Source organism: Belonocnema kinseyi, chromosome 10, assembly GCF_010883055.1.
Source record: "Belonocnema kinseyi isolate 2016_QV_RU_SX_M_011 chromosome 10, B_treatae_v1, whole genome shotgun sequence".
NCBI classification, from domain to species: Eukaryota; Metazoa; Arthropoda; class Insecta; order Hymenoptera; family Cynipidae; genus Belonocnema; species Belonocnema kinseyi.
The window spans coordinates 10,029,254-10,043,132 of record NC_046666.1 but is presented as its reverse complement, the minus strand read 5'-3'; the positions used below and the strand labels follow the sequence as shown (position 1 = coordinate 10,043,132).

The 13,879-nt window shown below is 28.2% G+C and overlaps 1 protein-coding gene across 1 annotated transcript in view; it reads left to right on the top strand.

Annotated features, from left to right (window-relative positions):
* Positions 1 to 631: 631 nt before the first annotated feature.
* LOC117181479 (myeloid zinc finger 1) overlaps positions 632 to 13,879 on the top strand; it is an 88,735-nt gene continuing 75,487 nt past the window's right edge. Inside the window, exon 1 of the mRNA XM_033374175.1 lies at positions 632 to 994. Coding sequence (XP_033230066.1) covers positions 892 to 994 — 103 coding nt within the window. The 5' untranslated portion in view covers positions 632 to 891. The remainder of the gene's footprint in view (positions 995 to 13,879) is intronic.

The following is a 13,879-nucleotide window of genomic DNA, read 5'->3' as shown; positions in this document are numbered from 1 at the left end:
GGGAGTAGCCGAGTCGCGAAATTCCGGAAGTTCGGAAGTGCGATTACAGGTGCTGCTTTTTTAGACGAGTGATATTGATTTGGGAGAGGCTTGGTACTCGTGGCACGAGCATTCCGTGTGACTCGGAGGTAGTCGCGATGCATCGGCGCAGCGCGCATTGAGGGGTATGCGAACCGCGGTGGAGCGACTGGGGAATCCCTCTGCTCCCCCTCCCAAATCCTACCGCCACCGCGGTGTTTCCTCCCCCTCCACATCCGCCGTCCGCCGGCACCACACGTCCCTCCACCCGCCTGATACCGGCGTCGTCGCCGCGGGATCGGCGGGACGCCCCTCGTCGCGACGAGGCATCAAACCCCTACCGCAGGTCCGAACATAACTTTTTCACCCTGGTACCCTTCCCACATGCCCCCAGTTCGGCCGATTCCTCGACCTCCGCCTCCTCTTCTTCTTCTTCTCCTCTGCCGTCGTCGCTCGTTCCACACGAAACTTCTCCGCTAGTCCTCTCTCTCCCAACTCTCTTCTCCATCCACCCAAACCCAATCCAGTTCAGAAATCCCCTCTCTGGTGCATGCCGGCGACGGAAGCGTGGCAACGCTGCGACGTCTCGGTCTTGGCGAGTACTCGGGGCCAGCCGAGTCTACCGAGTTTGTCTACCGGCGCGGGTACCAAAAGAGACCGGAGATTACAAGTCCGTCGCGGATTGCTCTGACCGGCATGTGAAGTCAGCTCTGTGTTGTTTATCGTCCGCTAAAAAAACGGCCCGCCGCGAGACGCACGCACCTTCTGCCCGCTCGCTCGCTCGCACGCACGCGGGCCAGCCCGCAATTTCAACGTACATACCGAGTTCGCCCGATAAGACAAACACGCTAAAGCGTTCAAAAGCCGGTGTAAATGGCGCTCTCCGCACAGAATCAGTCGACGTCGTACGTGAACTTGTATTACTCGATTGTCCAGCGCGCAGCGACACGCTACTTTAAGGAATACTACAATTCCGGTGAGTACAACTCCGTCGGCGAAAACACTTTCCGCTTGGATACTTTGGACACTTGTTTCTTTGGACACATCTTCGTTTGGACACCGGTCACGAACGACGTTTGCCCGCTATTGCCACCCGCAGTCCATTCAAACGCCCCCTGCCGTCTGATCCTCCCTCCCTCCCTCCTGCCACCCACCCGGCTTGATTCGTTTTGCAAAACAACCCCAACGGTGAGACCGGGACGGCTACACGCCGAGCCTCACTCGCGTGAGACTTTGAATTTTCCCGCCCTCGCCGCACCGCAACTAGCCGCTACCACTAACGGCGATGTCCATGCCGGTGCGAGCGACTTTGCAACTTGTTTGCAACTTTGCCAGTCCACCTGCACGCAGCCTGCACCACATTACATACGTATGCCAGCTAGATTACGCCTATGTGCCAACGCTCCCTAGACACGTGCCGCTGCCGTCGCCGTCGCCGTCGCCGTTCTTCTATTCTGCACGATTGCAATCTACGTCTGTCCTGTCGCCGGTTCACGACCTTGGGATGAAAGCACTGCTAACGAGAAGCGTTTTTGCTCCGTGAATGTGCCATTTGTTATTTTTTTTTTCATCTTCCTGTGATTATTCAGTGAAACAGTGGGCCGCAGTTCAGGAACAAAAAGTGTGTCAAAAATTGCAATCTTGTCTAGAAACTTTGCATGGATGGATAATTCTAGTGTCTTACTGGTAATCAATGAAAATCTCAGTGGTAGGGTTTACAGAAACAAATTAGGCTTTCAATGCTTTCAACAGGGATTCCCCTATTCCCCCCTTCTCGAAAAACTTAATTTTTTTCTCTCTTTTTTTTAATAAACACTTTTTAAGAAAAGTGGAAATTAGACCAGTTAGAAAATAAAGTAATTTAAGAAGAGAAGTATTGGAAAGTGAACCATTTTTAATTGAAATGTTCTAAATTAACTAATAAAAAATGGGATATTCCAAGTTTAACTGCACATTTAAATGTTGTTGAAGAATTTAAAGTTAACCATTTAAAATTGATCCAATTGAATTTTGAATCTTTATAGGAGTCTTGACAAATAGGATGATTCATTTTATAAGGCAAAAAACTCCTTTTCTAATCTGAGTGTATACAGCGGCTTCAATTTTATCTCTTAAATTCAACAAATTAAACAAAAATCAAAATTTGATGTGATTTAGAGGTCCTTTTGAATTTTGTCTTTTTAATTGATTTTTTGTCTTCGATTTTGGTACAATATTTAATTCACATTTTTAAACTCATTTTCATCTAAAATAATTACCTTATTTTGTTTCGAATTCTTCTATAAAAAAGTTACAAGTTTCGAAATACAACACATCAATATTTAAAAGCTACTTATCATAATATTTGGATGTTGATTGGTGAAATTGTATAGAATGGGAAAAATTTAAGAAAAAATTCTTATTTTTCTTAAAAATGAGTTAAACAATTTCGAATAAATTATCTACAACTTTAATATAAAAGGGGATAATTTTTTGTGCATAAAATTTGACTTCATTTTTAAAAGATTGACAACATAAAAACAACAATCAATAAATAAGAAAAAAATCCAATTTGAGACTTAATAATTTAAGTTAATAATTTAAGAAGAACCCAGTAGACGACCTCTAAATCATATCCGATTTTGAATTTATTTGTTTGGAAAATTTTGTTGACTGAAAAGATACAAGGCTAGCCTGCATGCTCAGATTCGAAAATAATACTTTTTGAATCACCCTATTGACTGTCTAATATTTTATTTTTAAATACTAACAATTAAAAAAATACAATTATTTATTTGAAATATTTTAAACTATTTAGGATTTAAATTATACTCTAAAGCTAAAATATTTTTTCTTAGAATCAGTCCAAATTAAATAGCTTTGCAATTTAAAATGTTTTAGGCTGACAAACTTGAACTATTTTTAATTTGAATTTTTAAAATTGTACTTTCAAATTTTTATTTCAAGTATCAGTTATAGTAAAGGCGAAATGGGTAATCTTGTAAATAAATATTTAATTATGCTCAAGCATCACGATTTTATTGTTAATGACGGTATCTCTTAAAAGAAAAAATATTATTTATTAGGAGAATGGCTTTAAACTTATAAAAATGGTTTATTTAAAACATTTTTGTTCCATATTTATCAAATAAATTTTAATAAAATTATTCTAAAATATAAAATTTCTTATAAAGTATTGAAACTTCTTTTATACACCTAGAATTTGGCTTAAGTACATCCAATTTTTAAAAATAAACTCTCTAATACGCAGAAATTTAAAAAAATCATTTAACCTTATTTTTCGAATATAACAAGTTTTATAAAAAGATTGTTTTTTTCTGCATGTAAAAATTAATGTTTTATCTTCCCCTATTTTCCCTCTTTCGTGAGAAAATTTCTCTATTTTCATTTTTAAGCTGTTATCGCGATCAAAAAAATATTTTCTGTATTGAGGTAAAGCAAAATTCTGATTTTTTGTTTATAAAAGTCAAGAAAATAGAGTTAAAAAATAGAAGTAAGTACCGATAACTTTAAGTAACTACCCCAATGTTTTAACAATCCATGATAATAATAATCGTCGGGAAAATAATAATTGATTTTTAAACGTTCTTCCCGAAATTCTTGGTGAAAGCTTTAAGCAGTTAAAAGTTAAATTCAAATTTTAAACAAATATTAATTTCGTTCAAGAAGCTTTAAATTATATCCGATTTATTTTGAATTAAAGAAACCATGCCTTTCACTTTTTTTCATTTAACCAAAAATTACTTCAAATTGAAGAGAATCATTTTTAATTATAAAAAAGTTTTCAAGCAATAAACCGTTCCTTTAAACCAAAGAAATTTCTTCGAATCCAAAAAAATTTCTTTGAATCCAAAGAAATTTCTTTAAGTAAAAGCCAAAGAATATTTCTCTTTGATTCAAAGAATCTTTTTTTCCTAAAATCTCATTTCTACACTTTCCACTCATTTTCTCACAAGCTGATTTTGAACTTCAGCTCTACACCAGTTTTTTTTTTGTTTAAAATAAAACTTGATTTATTTCTTTGCGTTATAAAGGTAAAAGAAAAAAGCTTCCTCAAATCCAAATGCCTATATGGTATCTGCATTAAATGGGAAATTAATCGGATAAAAATCAGAGGTGCCTAATTGACATAAAATCTTTTTTCAATTAAAAATTTGCTTATAAATTGATTTTAATTTAACAACAGCTTACAATTCATTAAGAATTTTCTGACAATAATGCTAATTACTGCTGCTTTTTAATTAGGTTGCAAACAATCCGTTTATATTGATTTCATCATTAACGAAAAATTTAAAATCATTGTAGGATATTGTTTTTCATAATATTAATAATCATCGGGTAAATAATAATTAATTAATTAATAATTAATTAAAATAAAGAATAAAAGCTCAATTATAATTTGAAGCAACACTCGGGAAACAAATTCTTGGAGAAAAAACTGTTTTCTTGTATATGGATGAAAATTTGGTTGCTTCAAAAAAATTTTAGGTGACTCAAAAAAATATTTGATATACCCTACCAAGTTTTTGGTTTTAATAAAGAACATACTTTATTTTCTGCTTAATTCGGTCAAATATTAAACATAAAACAACTGCCTAAAAGGATTTTAATACTTTTTGATTTTCCAGAACAACAATAGTTATCGGAAAATTACAAATTTAATTAATTTATAAATAAATATCTCATAATTGAGTCAGGAAATGGAAAATTTAGTCGAAACCCCTCGGGAATTTGAAATCATTCGCGAAATCGACACTGATAATTAAAATTGGTCAACTTGTGATGCTCCCTCTTTGAAATCATAACGCTTAATGTTTAAAATTATTCAATCCTGAACGGGTCAAAGTTAAAATCGTCGAAAAATTCATTGCCAAATAATCACGATGTTTTAAATTTATTAATTTGTGTTTAATGCGATAAAACAAAAATGAAATTGAATTTTCAATACTGGAAGTTATCGAACACTTTAGAAAGTTTCAATTAGCCCCTTTTTGATCTTGCATTGCCAAAGTGATTATTTAATTCCTCGAAATTGTTGAATTGACAACTATTGTTTAAAAAAAGATTAACTTCTTGGCAATTAATTCTTATTTATATCGAGAAGTCAGCCGATATGGGTGTATCTCGTTATTCATAAAATTGGTTGCTTGAAACCAGAGACGAATGGGTATGAAGAAAGGATCTCAATTGAAGACTTGAATGGTCTTAGATGAATTGCTTTAAATTCTTGACATTCAAAATGGACTTTTGTGATCAAAATCTAATCCTACCTGAAAAGTTTGTCAATATTTACTTTTAAAAAAATTAGCTTTATCAGCTTCATGAATGAAATATCGTTCTTAGAAAAATCTCTATCAGGAGATTGATTAGAAATAGTGTTTCAATTTTCTCTTTCTTCGAATCCAATTTCGAGCCTGAAAATACATTTTTTTTAAATTAAAGCGACAGCTCCACTGATAAAAAAAATATGTTCTGACAAAACGATTTGTTTATACAAAATAAACATTTTCTTTTAACAACATTCTGGTTAGGCCAACTAAAGGTTTCTTTGAAAGAACTAGTATTTTGTTGGGACAAGAAAATTTTTTTAAATTGAAATTTATCCGATTTTATAAATTATATTTGTAACATTGGGCATAATTATTAATTATACAATTATTTATTATTTATGTAATTAGAGGAGAGAACATTATTTTACGAATGGAGTTTGAAATATAAGAATTTATTGTTACGCGCAAATTACGTTGCAAGAAAAATATGCCATTTAAATATCATAGAAATAAAATATCGCGTTAAGATACCATATATCGCATATATATACGTTCGTCATAACTAACTCACCACGTGCACGTGGAATATGCCCTTCGCAGCAAAAAAAAAACTGTAGGAATGATAATTATTCTGTTTTGTAAATATCGAGCGTAAAAACACTTTTGTTTTGTTTGTTAATTTTTGCATATGTCAGAAAAAAATTATTTTTACCTTAATTTTGAGAAATATATATGGAAACGGTTCTCTAAAGCTTTCTACAAGTATATGACATTTTTTGATACCGGAAAATGACAGTGCATTTATTTTTTGACCGGCAATTTTTGTATTCTGTGATTGAAGATTTTATAATTTAAAACGCTCTGAGATGAAAATTGATTTTAAAGTGTAATTTGTATTTGAAACTGAATAAAAATTTTAAACTATTGAAATTTAGAAATGATGAAAATGAAAATTCTTTTTTGAATATTTTCTCTACATCTGAATGATTAAAAAGTGAGACAATATAATTTTTTGTGTGATAATTTCTACCAATTAATAGTTGTATTTCACTATTTATTTTACTAGTTTTTAACTTTTTTCACACCACTTTTATTCAAAAATGAATAAATCACTAATTCAGATTTATATTTTATTTATTTAACTAATCGTAAAATTTGAATGACCGGAGAAAAGTTTTAATATTTGGAAAATGAATTTTCTTTTAGATTTTAGTAGTTTCCCTGCAAAGACAAAATTTCAATGCAAATTTTACTAAAATTGATAAACATTACATGTCTTAGAGTTTAAAAACTTTTTTAGTATGACATTAAAAAATTGTAAACTATAAAGTCAAACTGTGGTGTTTTTAAATCATGATAATTAAAATTTTTGGCACACTTTTCTGACTTATTGTTCCCTTTTTTTTTATATTGCTCATAATTTCGAAAATAATTAAGAAGGAAATTTGTTTTTTTCATAAAAGTAAACAATGTATTTTTTCATCGCGGATATTCTTATCGCTATATAGATATGAGAGTGCAAAGTGAAGAAAACTCGGCTGGCACATGTCCGAATTCGTCGATAGTCATTGACCGCAGAACAGAATTTTTTTTTAAAATTTGTTTATAGGGAAATTATGTTAAATAAATATTGAAAAACAATTCAATTGGCAATTTATAATTAATGAATATTTACAATGCATAATCGCACAACTGAAAAATGGGCTATGGCATAACCTTTCATTATGTAATAAAATATTAATGTTCCTATAAGAGAAAGCAAAAGAAAGTATCTCTTTATGCAAATCTCTCCCTAATGAAAACTCTCCATTAATTCCGTGGCAATAAATGGTATCATCACAGCGAATATAAAATGAATTAAAATTTAAAAAAAAAAATAGGCACTAAATTTTTTGTACTAATTATTACAAAATCATTCAATTTGAGATTTGGGATCCTTTTGACAATAGAAAATGTTTATACCTCGTGCCAAAATTTTTTATTTTTTAATTGTAATTTTTTTTTAATCCTGTATTTTCTAAACTAGTTCAGTTATTCAAACAGTATGCGAGGTACGAAAAAAGTTTGCATATCAAATTTTTTTTTAAAGATCTACCAAATGTTTCTTCACCACTTTTCAAAATTTTTCATTTACTGCGATTTATTTGTTTTGTTTTCAATAATAGTGCAAAATATTCGAAAATTTGTTTGCGAAATGTCGAAAAGTGTTAAAGGCACTTTTTGTAGATCTTTTGCAAAAAAAACGTTTCTGTGTGAACCTTTTTTGTGTCTTGTGTGTTAAAATAAAAAATAAAATGAACCTTCTTGAAAAAAATTCGGCGCTATTTTGTTCATTTATAATATTTTATTTTTTTTATTTTTCTGCGGATTTCAAAATTGTGAAATCCCTTGCCAGAATCAAAAAATAAAAGTGAAATATCTTAATTAGTTAAAAAATAGAGAATTTAAAATATATATAATGACACAATTTTATTTGTAATCAAAAATTTTGAAAAAATTATCTTTTTTTGTTGAAAATTCACATTTTTATGTTGATAATTTAACTGTCTTCTTTGAAATCTTTTTTTTTGAGTCGAAAAATAAAAAATCACTTGGTAAAAAACTGAACTATTTTGTCGCAAATTCATGTCTTTTTATTGAAAGTTTAACTATTTGGTTGCAAGTAAAACTGTTTGAATTTTCAAACCGAAAAATTAAATTTTCTACAAAAAAGTTTAATTTTACATTGATGAATTTTTGAACAAGAAAGATGAATTTTAAAATAAACAGTTGGATTTTCAGCCAGGAAGATCAAAAATCAAAAATGGAATTTTCAGAATTTGCATTTTAAAAAATAAAATTTAAAACAAAGCGAATTTTTAACCTTTAAAATTATACAAAAAAAAACGAATTTTTAACTAAATAGTTTCATTTTATGCCACGTTTTGGAATTTTTAAGCCAAGGAGACAAATTTTCTACAAAATAGATCAATTTTCATTTTAAATGATGCTTCAATTATTAATTTTTCACCGAACATTCGATTTTTCTTCCAAAAAGGATTCAAAATTAAATTTCTACCAAAAAGGACGAATTTTCAACAAAATATATTAATTTTAAGTGAAATTGTTGAATTTTTAACTAAAAAAGATATTTGTAAGTTAATATTTCCTGTTTAAACAAAAAATGGAATAGTTACATTTTCAGTTTAAGAAAGTCTTCCTAATTGAAGAAAAAATTGAATAAAATACATTTTGAACCAAAGGGAGATTTCGAAGAAAAGTTGAGAAGCTTTTAAAGAATTTTGAAAGGCTTCATAAGAATAAAAAACATTTCCTAGAAAAATTGAAAATAATTTTGATTTTGAAAAATTAATTTTAAAAGATTATTTAAAAAGATAATTTCTTTAATTTGACAGGAATTAAAAAAGATAGGAAGAATTCGAATAATTTCAAAAGATTTTTAGAAGTTCTAAACAAATTTCAAAAACAATTTCAAATTTGAAAAATGTGCAGCGTGTAGAAGTTTTAAAATTGTTAGTGCCTTCCATTTTATACGTATAAATTATTGACCATTTGAATACAAAATTTCTGAATTAAACAACTTTTAAACTTCAATTTTAAAAGTTTAAAATGAAATATTTGCACTTTTATTGCAAATAGAAACCACTTCAAATAGAAACATTTTAGCTTTAGTGTTCGATTTTTTAAATTTCTTTGATCGTGACAAATTTTTGCGAGCCGGGAAAAAACCAAAAAATGACCGGGATTTTTTTTTATTAAAGCGTTTACCGTGTAAAAGTTCCAGAAAAATTAAATTATCGATCTGAAATAACACTTTTTTTAACAAAATACGTAAATTAGAAAATAAATTTCAAAATTACTTCTATCTAATTAAACAAAATTCTCTAATTTAATCTAAAAATTATCGAGGTCAAAAATCTAAGAACTCATACTCTTAAATCTCCATTTTCAAGTACAAAAATAGAAAATAGCAAAATATTTTCTTTGAAAACATAGATGAAATGAAATTTATCGATAAAAATTGATTTGGTTTATTCCAAAAACATTTAAAAAGAAAGAATCAAATTTTAAAATTTATAGAATGTAAATAATCTAAAAAAAAACTTTTAAAGACTATAAACACTTAAATAGAAATCAATAGATCTTAAAAGTTTCCACAAGTGGCAGAAGATTATACGTAAATTGAAAAAAAAAAGAAAATAGCAAAATATTTTCTTTACAAACAGAGAAAAAATAAATTTTATCTAAGAATATTGCTTTGATTTATTTTTAAAACATTCGAGAAGAAAGATTAAAAATTTTAAACTTATAGAATCTCAAGAATCTGAAAACAAATCCTTCCAAGTCATTAAGTTCTTAAATAGAAACCAATAAATCACAAAAGTTTTCAGAAGTTATAGAAACTATTCCTAAATCAGAAAATAAATTTGAAAAATAAAAAAAGTCGATTCCAGAAGATAGAATTACAAGAAAGTTTTTCCTTTACTACAAACTTCTATTTAATTAAACAAAATTCTCTCATTTATCTTCAAAATTATGATAAAAAGTAGCAAAATATTTTCCTAATAGCCAGAGTAAAAAATAAAAATAAATACTTTGATTTATCGCAAAAATATTTAAAAAGAAAGTATCAAATTTGTAAGAAAAGAATTAAATATTTATCAATTTAATATTTAACAAATTGGTAACGCAGTTTATGGACGGCCCCTAAGGAAACTGGACGAAGTAATTCAAGTGAGAGTGAATTGGAATTAATTTTCCTCATGCAAATTGAACCTTGAGTTGCGAAAAGACTGTCTATTGTAGCGCGCAGTATTTTTTTTATTGTTCCTTTTTTCGCGTCGTTCGGTTGCGTAGGTTAAATTCTAGTCATTCAATGTCACCTGTCTGAGCCTAAAAACAAGTGGCTGACTACCTGGCTGGTGAACGCAACACACGAATCAAGATCCAATCGACGTCCGGCGCCGTGCTCATAACAACTTTTTTCACTTCTTACATTTCTCTCTCCTCATTTTTCCCCTCCCCCCCTTTTTTAAAAAAATAACAGATGCAATTATTTCTCAAGTGGGATCGTAATGAATCGTCCATCTTTAATGCGAAAAAAATTAATGACGCACTTCTCAAGGTCGAGTTTACTCTGATTTGTGAGATTCAGCCACTACGAATTGCCAATAGTTTTTGCTCATAAACAGCAGGGGTTTTCAAATAAAACGTTTTTTGTTCCTTTTGGGTTCAACACTAAACCACAGTGAAGAATGAATAATTTTTGCAAAATATTTAGAGGTAGCTCTTCGGAATTGTGTTTTTAAATAAAAATTAATTTTTAACGAAAGGAGTTGAGTTTTTGACCAAAAAGTTAAATTTTCAACTAAAAAGATCAATTTTTAACTCAGAAGAATGATTTTTTCACCGAAAAGATAAAATCTCAACAAAATATATAAATTTTCAACTAAATACTTGAATTACAACCTAGAAGAATCATTTTATACCAGATAAGATGAATTTTTGACAAAATAAATAATTTTTTAATCAAAAAGTTGAATTTTCAACCCAAAAGATTAATTTTTTGCCAGAAAAGAAGAATTTTCGAAAAATTACATTAATTTTCAATCAAATAGTTTGAAATGTGGATGTGATGTTAGACCAAAGTTTATTTAATTCATTTTTATTTTTCTGGTTTTTAATCATTTTCAAATAAAAAAATAAATTTTTTAACTAAACAATCACTTTTTAACGAAAAATGGAGTATTTAACTTTTTATTGAAGAGAAATAAGTTTTAATTTAAAAACCGAATTTTCGAAAAGAAAAGTTGAATTTTGAACAAATCAGTTGAGTTTTCGGCAAAATTGTGAAATCTTATGTTAAAAAAATTAAATATTAACCATATTGTAGAAGAAAAATCATCTTGTTTGGATAAGAGTTAATTATTTTCAATTGAAACGTCTTCTGGCTCAAAATTCATCTCTTGGTAAAAAATTCTACTATTTTTTTCAAAAAGTTACTGGTTTGTGGAACATTCGTATTTTTTAACATTTATCTTTTGCTAGAAATCATATTTTTTCGCTTAAAATATTATTTTTATTTAAAATTTAATTATTTTGTTAAAAAACCATATTTTTGGTTCAAAATGTATTTACGTTGTTGAAGTTTGAACTATTTTTGTTGTTGTTAAAAGTGAATATTTGTGGTTTAAAAATTCAACTCTTTCGTTAGAAATCCCACTATCTGATTGAAAATTAATTTTTTTATGCGCCGGAAATTCCACTATTTTATTAGGAATTAAATTATTTGGCAGAAAATTAACTTTTTCGTTGACTATTCATATTTTTTGGTGAAAACTCCAAATATTTTGTTATAAATTCAACTTTTTGGATAAAAATTAATATTTTTGATGAGAAAATGTAACTATTTTGTTAGAAATTTAACTATTTGATTGAAAATGAACTTTTTTGTTGAAAATTAATTTTTTCGGTTAGAAATTAATATTTTTGGGTTCAAAATTTAACCATTTTTTTATAGATTCAACTATTTGGTTGAAAAATAACTTTTTTTTTATATTAATATTTTTGGCTTTGAGATTCAACTATTTTCTTAAAAATTCAACTGATTTATTGGAATTCAACTATTTGGTTGAAAATTACCTCTTTTTTTAAATTAATGTTTTTTAGTTGAAAACTTAACTATTTTGTTAGAAACAAAAACTTTTTGGTTTGAAATTAATTTTTGTTTAAATGAATATTTTTGGCTTTGAAATTCAACTATTTTGTTAGAAATTCAACTGTTTTATTGAAATTTAAATATTTGGTGGAAATTTACCTTTTTTCAAATTAATCTTTTTGTGTTGAAAATTCAACCGTTTTGTTATAAACTAAACTTTTTGATTGAAAATGAACTTTTTTGTTGAAAATTAATTTTTTTGGGTTAAAAAATAACATTTTTTGATTGAAAATTAAATCATTTTGTTAGAAACAAAAACCTTTTGGTTTGAAATTAACTTTTTTTTTTTAAATTAATATTTTTGGATTTGAAAATCAACTATTTTGTTAGAAGTTCAACTATTTCATTGAAATTTAAACATTTGGTGGAGACTTACTTTTTTTCAAATTAATATTTTTGTGTTGAAAATTCAACCGTTATGTTATAAACTAAACTATTTGATTGAAAATGAACTTTTTTGTTGAAAATTAATTTTTTTGGGTTAAAAAATAATATTTTTAGGATGAAAATTAAATCATTTTGTTAGAAATTCAACTATTTTGTTACAAAATTCGTCTATTTTGTTCAAAATTGCCTTTTTTGTTTTTGAAAATTAATATTTTTGGGTTGAAAATTCAACAATTTTGTTAGAAATTCAACTATTTTGGTTGAAAATTAAGATTTATGGGTTGAAAATGTAACTATTTTGTTAGAAAAAAAAACTATTTGGTTAAAAACTAACTCTTTTTTTTAAATTAATATTTTGGGCTTTGAAATTGAACTATTTTGTTAGAAATTCAACTGTTTTATAAAAATTCATCTATTTGGTTGAAAATTACCTCTTTTTTTAAATTAATATTTTTGGGTTAAAAATTAAACCATTTTTTCAGAAAATCAAGCATTTTGTTGAAAATAAACTTTTTCTTTTTTAAAAATTAATATTTTTAGCTTTCAAATTTAACTATTTTGTTACAAATTCAACTATTTGGTTCAAAATTACCTCTTTTTTTAAATTAATATTTTTGGGTTGAAAATTCAACTATTTTGTTATAAATTCAACTATTTGATTGAAAATTAAATTTTTGTTAAAAAATAATATTTTTTGGGTTGAAAATTCAACTGTTTTGTCAGAAATTCAACTATTTAGTTGAAAATTACACTTTTTCTTGAAAACTAATATTCTCGGGTTAAAAATTCAACTGTTTTATAGAAAATTTATGTTTTTTTGGAAACTTTAGCAGTGTGGTTGATTTTCTTTCTTTCTTGACTGAGAAATACTTCTCGGTCCTTTTTTATTTTAAAAGTTAAATGTTTCCTAAAAGCTTCGACTTTCCAGCTTAAAAATTCGACTTTTCTAGATTAACAATTCACCTCTTTTGATAACAAATTCATTCTTTTTGGTTAAAAATTCAACAATTTTTTACATAAGTTAATTTTTAAAAAAATGTATTCCCCTATTAATCCCCTCATTCGTGAAACATCTATTTCCCCTGTTTTGAGATCTTTTTTATCTATAAAATCTGATGTATTTTACAAATTAAAAAAAAAATAAATCGGGTTAAAGTCTGGACAAATACAAAATTTTCCATAATTGGTTAAATTATAGGAAATTTGTATTGGATTTTTGAAATCTAAAAGCCGAACAGAAGATACTAACCGATTTCAAAATCAAGAGAAAAGCTTATAATTTATTATTAATAAAAAATAAAAAATGAATCAAGATTAAAAATAATAAACAAATTTACTAATGATTTTTTCTCACTGAAAACTGAAGATTTGACTATTTTAAACTCGCACTTGGATGTTATTGGACGCATTGGTCCCCTGAAATTTTCGACAAAATGAGCCGTAAAAATAGAATTCCTTGCACACGTTTAAATGCGTTCATTACTGA